The sequence below is a fragment of the Marmota marmota genome, unplaced genomic scaffold (assembly GCF_001458135.2).
Source record: "Marmota marmota marmota unplaced genomic scaffold, marMar, whole genome shotgun sequence".
NCBI lineage: Eukaryota > Metazoa > Chordata > Mammalia > Rodentia > Sciuridae > Marmota > Marmota marmota.
In genome coordinates this window covers 10291832-10298076 of record NW_026000261.1, presented here as the reverse complement: position 1 = coordinate 10298076, position 6245 = coordinate 10291832, and the positions used below count along the sequence as shown (strand labels likewise).

The 6245-nt window shown below is 46.1% G+C and overlaps 1 protein-coding gene across 1 annotated transcript; it reads right to left on the bottom strand.

The window, feature by feature from the left end:
- Positions 1 to 1536: 1536 nt before the first annotated feature.
- On the bottom strand, positions 1537 to 5942 carry Esx1 (ESX homeobox 1). Its single transcript, XM_048796872.1, has 5 exons — positions 5793 to 5942; positions 5070 to 5301; positions 4561 to 4879; positions 3186 to 3231; positions 1537 to 1920 (listed from the first exon to the last, which is right to left on the bottom strand). Exons 1-5 carry the CDS (start codon positions 5940 to 5942, stop codon positions 1537 to 1539), a joined length of 1131 nt encoding a protein of 376 aa, XP_048652829.1.
- Positions 5943 to 6245: the final 303 nt, after the last annotated feature.

Here is a 6245-nt window from a genome sequence, read left to right as displayed (position 1 = left end):
AAGACCCTGTCTCAAAAGAAAATAAATAAATAAATAAATAAAGGGCTGAAGATATAACTCAGTGTAAAACACCCCGAGTTCTATCCTCATTTCAAGAAAAAAAAAAAAAAGAAAGAAAGAAAGAAAGAAAGAAAAAAAAAGTGGGTCTGGCCTTCCTTCCTATACCCCACTTTAGTTTTTTAATTTTTTTGTAGTTGCTAAGGATTGAACCCAATGCTTCACATGTGATAGGCAAGTGCTCTGCCACTGAGCTACAGCTACAGCCCCTGGTTTTGTTTTCTACCCTACAGAACTGCACAAAGACAGCACAAACAAAGCAAATATCTGACTGCTTCTTTTCAATGAGTGATTATTCTGCAACATTACTCAGGGCACTACATCTTGCTTTGAGTAGCACTAAACCAGGTTCCCTTTCAGTGTTTAATCAGCAGGAACCAGGATTCTCTCCAGGATGTTGAAGGCAACCAAATATACTTGAAGGTGAAATTGTCTGCTTTCTAGCTGAGGAAACTACGGTAATATGCTCTCCTGGCCTGCAGGTGAGGAAAGGAAGAGCCCTTTTCTGTTCTTGATGGAGCTCCCTCTCATTGCCTTAGAATTTGCAGATCTTTGGAACCTGAATAGCTTTTTTTGGGGGGAGAGGGTGGTACCAGAGATTGAACCCAGGAATGCTTAACCACTGATCCTCATCCCTAGCCCTTTTTCTCATACTTTAGAGACAGGGTCTCAGTGAGTTGCTTAGTACCTCAATAAATTGCGGAGGCTGGCTTTGAACTCACGATCCTCCTGCCTCAGCCTCCAGAGCTGCTGGGATTACAGGCATGTGCCACTGTGCCTGGCTCTGAATGGCTCTTGCTCCTCTACCTCCTCCACAAAACAAAGGACAGTAAACAGAATTAGAGTACAGGGTGAGTGTTTGGCTGCCACCTTCACTGCCTGTGAGGAGCCTTAGTTTCCCTTAGAGTCCAGGGTGTAGCCTGAGCTCCTTTGCATTAATGGATCAGGTTCCTTCCTGGAAACACTGTTTTCTCACTAGACTTGCACCCTTCCCAACTGACATGTTATGTTCTCCCAATGGGGTAAAGTGGGAATGAGGATGGGAGGGATGAGGATCAGTAGGTGTGGAAGGACAATGTGTGGGTCAGTATGAACCTGCCATGGATACTTAGAAAATTGTGAATGTGCACAGTCTACTGATAGTGACTTAGGGCTATTACCTCATTAAATATTACCTTATGAAAGGAGGCTTCTTCATCATTCGGTTCAAATCACATTCCCTTAGCAATTCCCTCCTATACCCACTACCACCATTTGGCATTCAAAACCAGGATACTGAGAATACACATCTTTATTGAACATACAATCACATAGTCTACAGAAACAACAAGGCACTAAACTTTGCTAATAAGTGCAATTCATGTAACAGGTGTCTGATGAACTAATCTTGTACTTGCTGAACAACTCTTGGTGCTGTGTTATGTATAATTTATATGTGGCAGAAAAACATTTTGGAAAAATTATCATGAAGACCATGCTTTAGAAAATGGGACCTGCGAAATAACCATCCATGATGGGGGTCCATGCCACACCTACAGGCGCCAGACCAAAGGGAACCATAGGTGGCCTGGGAGGCATAGGCATCATGGGTGGTCTGGGTGGCAGAGGGGGCCTGGGTGGCATGGGAGGCATGGGTGGCCAGGGTCCCATAGGTGGCCAGGGTCCCATAGGTGGGATAGGGGGCCCATAGGGTTGTGGTATCATAGGAACATATCTCCAAGCAGGTTCCAGAACAGGGACAGCACTATAGGGCCCATTGATGAATACACCCATAGGGGTGCCCATGATGACAGGACCCATATTTCTGAGCATCTGTGCCCTCTGATGTCGTCTCCACTTGGCTCTTCTATTCTGAAACCAAACCTTCAATCAGAGGGGAAAGAAAGGGATTGGTTTAAATATTCAACAGTCATAATAGAAAAAAAAATACAACTGTATATGCCATTGATATTTTAAACTGCAACACATAAAGCTACTTCCTTATTGTTGTAGTATCTTTTTATTTTTAAAAAATATTTACTTTTTAGTTGTAGTTGGACACAATACCTTTATTTTATTTATTTATTTTTATGTGGTGCTGAGGATTGAACCCAGGGCCTCACATATGCTAGGCAAGTGCTCTACTGCTGAGCCACAACCTCAGCCCCTAATATATTTTTTAAAGTATTTATTTTTTAGTTGTAGTTGGATATAATACCTTCATTTTGTTTATTTTTATGTGGTGCTGAGGCTCAAACTCAGAGCCTCGCATATGCTAGGCGAGTACTCTAGCACTGAGCCACAACCTCAGCCCCTTGCCGTAATATCGTAAGGGAATAAATGCTCATCTCTTTCCTTTCCTTGTTCAGAGTTTGGCACATTGCTGTATCTCTCTCATTCTACTTTTCAAATTCTTTAATGGTTTTCTTATAGACCTCGATACAGGTCTAAGTAATGAATTATACCAGGTCCAGGACCCTGCTACCACTGCTCAAACCTGATAAATAGGGTAAAGAAATGTCAAATCATTAGCTACTTGGTTGCTCCTGCCCCTTCTCACCAGGAATAATGTCACCCTGGTTGTGGGGGAAGCCAAGCATGGTTTAAAAAAAAAAGCCTGTCCAATTCAAGTCATATCCAGAAGAACTCCTCCTATTCAAAACAAAAGCCTACCTTTAGTCTCAAGTAACTAGTAAGTAGGACAATGTTGGCTTCCTTCAAGGAAAGTTTCTCTCCAGGATGTTTAAAGGCTCATTCTACCTCTGAAACTTCTTGAGAATTAAACAGTCTGTGGTAGGTCAAGGGGGGCCTGACCATGCAGTTCTAGGAACTTTGTAGCCTGTATTGCTGGGACATGGAAGCCTCATTTTCACCACTGGCTTATATCAGTACCATGCAGAAGCACACATACTAAAAGGACTCCTGGAGGAAGACTGAAGGTGGGGCTCCATGATAGAGCATAGAGTGCCTAGCATGCACTTAGCCCTAGATTACCAAGTACCTAAAACCAAAAAGTCACCAAAATTTATTCGTCAAACCTGAAGAAGAAAACAAAAATCACCAGACTGAGAATTTCCGTGACAAAACCTAACCTGAAGCATGTTTTAGAATGGCCGTCCTGCCAAATTGCATTTTCAAGATTTACTGACCTGCACTCTGGCTTCAGTCAAATTCAGGCGTCCTGCAAGCTCCTCCCTGAGGGGGTAAAATTGAAAAGATCAGTGTTTGGAGTTGTGGCTAAAGTGAACTATATGGATATACATTATTTCTAAACCCACCTCCCTGTCTGGTTTTCTGCAATACACTCTTTTTTTTTTTTTTTTTGGTACCAGAGATTGAACTCAGGGGCACTTGACCACTGAGCCACATCCCCAGCCCTTTCTTGTATTTTATTTAGAGACAGGGACTCACTGAGTTGCTTAGTGCCTCACTTTTGCTGAGGCTGGCTTTGAACTCGAGATCCTCCCACCTCAGCCTCTCAAGCAGCTGGGATTACAGGCTTGCACCACCGCGCCTGGCTTCTGTAATACACTTTGAGGGTTTTCCCAAGGACAATTTATCTATATAGATAGAAAAAAGGGACTATATGTGAAAGAGTCTGGGTAATATTAGCAGAATATGAGAATTTTTCTGTTTGTGGAACAGCAGAAAATGACCATTAACAGTTTTTTTTCTTGGGAGGTTCCAAGAAAATTTTTGTGAAAAACAAAAAGCAAAACACCTTTCAAGCGCTGCTCTAAACCAAAATATTTCCGTCTGTTGTTAAAGAGAGGCGAACTCTCAAAGAGTGAACTCCAAGCCACATGGGTGCCTTATGGAAATTATTTTTTGCTGTTTAGCGGATGAAAGTTGAGCACAGGGGCTGGGGTTGTGGCTCAGTGGTGGAGGGCTCGCCTAGTGCCTGTGAGGCACTGGGTTCGATCCTCAGCACCACATAAAAATAAATAAATAAAACAAAGGTATTGTGTCCAACTACAACTAAATAAATAAATATATAAGAAAGTTGAGTACAGCAGGGTCAGAATGGGCGCCCCCACTCCCCACACCGACCCGTCCTGGTCCCTCATTCCAGCCAAGTTAGAATAGCCTGCCCCTTCATTATCCACGCGGGTTCGGACCACTAGGACTCCTAGGCTTTGGAAAGTTCAAAACTGCGCCGCATGTTTGGAAAAGAGCGCTCCTTGTGGCAAAGCCGGCACTAGCGTGAGGCAAGGAAGGCGCTTGTCCCCCGCGGTCTCAAACTCTAAAGAACTCCAAAAACCTTAGAAATATGGCTAAACAGTTTAGTGCAATATTTAAAAATTATCAAAAGGAATGCAAAACACTCTGATTAACAAATTACCAAAAATTTAAATAAAGGCGGGATCCGACCCTGCCGCACTGGCTTTCCCAAAGTCGCCCCCCTTCCCCCACCGTCCATAAGTCCCCTAGGAGGCTTCTGGCTCCCGGGCAGAGAGAAATGGTCTGGGGAGAGTTCTGAACCCCCTAAGGAAACGGGCGCCGCCTCTGAAACAAGGCACTTACCGTGCAAACACGTCGGGGTATTGGACGCGACGGAAAAATCCCTCCAGCTCCTGCAGTTGCAACTGAGTGAACGTGGTGCGGTAGCGGCGCTGCTTCCTCTCCGCGAGCTGTGGCCCCTCCGCGGCTGGGGGGGCCGTCTCCTTAAGCTGTTGCCCGAGCTCTTGGCCGCTGTCGCCCTTAGGGTTTTTGTCGTCAATGGGGCCGGGTGCGTCTGCTACAAGGCCGTCTTCTTCTGCTTCTGCTCCAGGCTCAGGTTCGGACCGTGTATTTTGCTTGTCTCCTCCCGCTACAACCGCCGAAATCACGGTAAGCTGCCCATCTAGGAAAGGAGGAAAGCAAAAAACTAAGATCAGAGCGTTGGAGCCCAAGGTGCGTGGGCAGGAGAAGGAAAAGGGCCACTATAGAATAGCTTCGGCGACGACTGCGCCAGCGTCCTGTCCACGCGCCTTTCCTAGGAAAAGTTCCTCTCTTAGAGTTCGCTGTAGCACCTGTCCCCTTAAAGCACTGACCGTCTAGTTCTTTATCCATCTTATCCGCCCCTATGCCGCGATAATTAGTGTCCCTGTGTGTGCGCTTATGTTGAGGATCCATGTCTGAAGTACTGTCGAGGAAGCTGCGCGTCCTTCCCTCTGCTGTTGTGTGGTGCTCTTCTGGTATCGTGGGGGAGTCGCACTTCTTATATAGTGGTGCGGTGCGTCCCGCAGGTTCAAAGAGTACGCACTCACGCCAGTTAGACGCCCTCTGTTAGAATGCGCAGTGCATCAAGTTTGCGTGGGTTGGTCCTGATAGTGGCGCGCTTGTGGCCAGGACTAAATAAAATAGGGCGCGCGTGTGCGAGCGAGGTGCTGGCATTGGGCGTGTTGTGCTGAGAAATGGCTTCAATTTGCAGCTTAACTATTGTCAACTCGGGTGGAGTGCCCGATAGGAGGAAGAGACTGTGCTGGGTTGTTAAATTGACTTAGGGGCGAGGGGAAAGACCTCGCACTAGCTCCAGGAACGGATGGAGAAGTGCTAGCTGCGTGTTCCTCCACCCAAACCTCGATGTTCTGAATCCTGAGTGTGGCGCGTTGTCCTTTCCTTACCTGAAGGAAACGAAAGGGCTGGGGTAAATGTGGAGCCCTCAAAAGCCAAAGCATGCTAAAGTGAAGTTGTTAGGCTATTATGTATTGGTCTCTGAACACTATTCTTCCCTCCCAGGAGGTGCTGACTCCTAGGACTATATGATTCTGTACCGTTCGCGCCCCAAATCTGTGTCGGACTAGTGATAAGATAGTGTTTGGCTGGAAGGGTTCCTGCTCTGGGTTTTTGAAATTAGAACCCACCTTGCATTTCAAGAGCGGGAGTTTGGGGTCGAGTTTGCTGAGCAGTGTGAAAGTTAACATGCACGCTGCAAGAAACTCCACGTGCCTCTTGAGAAAGCTCCAAGAACTTCTGATTTTTAGTAATGAGTGCACGTCAGAGTGCAAGTGGAAAAATCTGCAAATGCTTAGTGCATCCAAGAATGCTTACGCTACAGGGGCCCCTTCCTTAGGTTCATGGCACTTGGAACATTTACCGTGCTAGGTGGCTTCCCTTCTTATTGCAACCCGCATTGCAAAAGCTCGCTCTATGGTTGCTCAAAGCACAGTTTTCCCAGGTCTGTGCAGTAGACGCGGGAGGATTTCCCCGCCTTCCCTGCTACCACT

Bases quoted from the DNA above. Each gene is read 5' to 3' on its own strand.
- Esx1 (XM_048796872.1), bottom strand. From the start codon at position 5,942: ATGTTAACTTTCACACTGCTCAGCAAACTCGACCCCAAACTCCCGCTC. The intron at 4,880-5,069 runs GTCAGTGCTTTA...CTCCTTTCCTAG, and splicing joins GATGGATAAAGAACTAGACG to ATGGGCAGCTTACCGTGATT. The intron at 3,232-4,560 runs GTAAGTGCCTTG...TTACCCCCTCAG, and splicing joins TACCCCGACGTGTTTGCACG to GGAGGAGCTTGCAGGACGCC.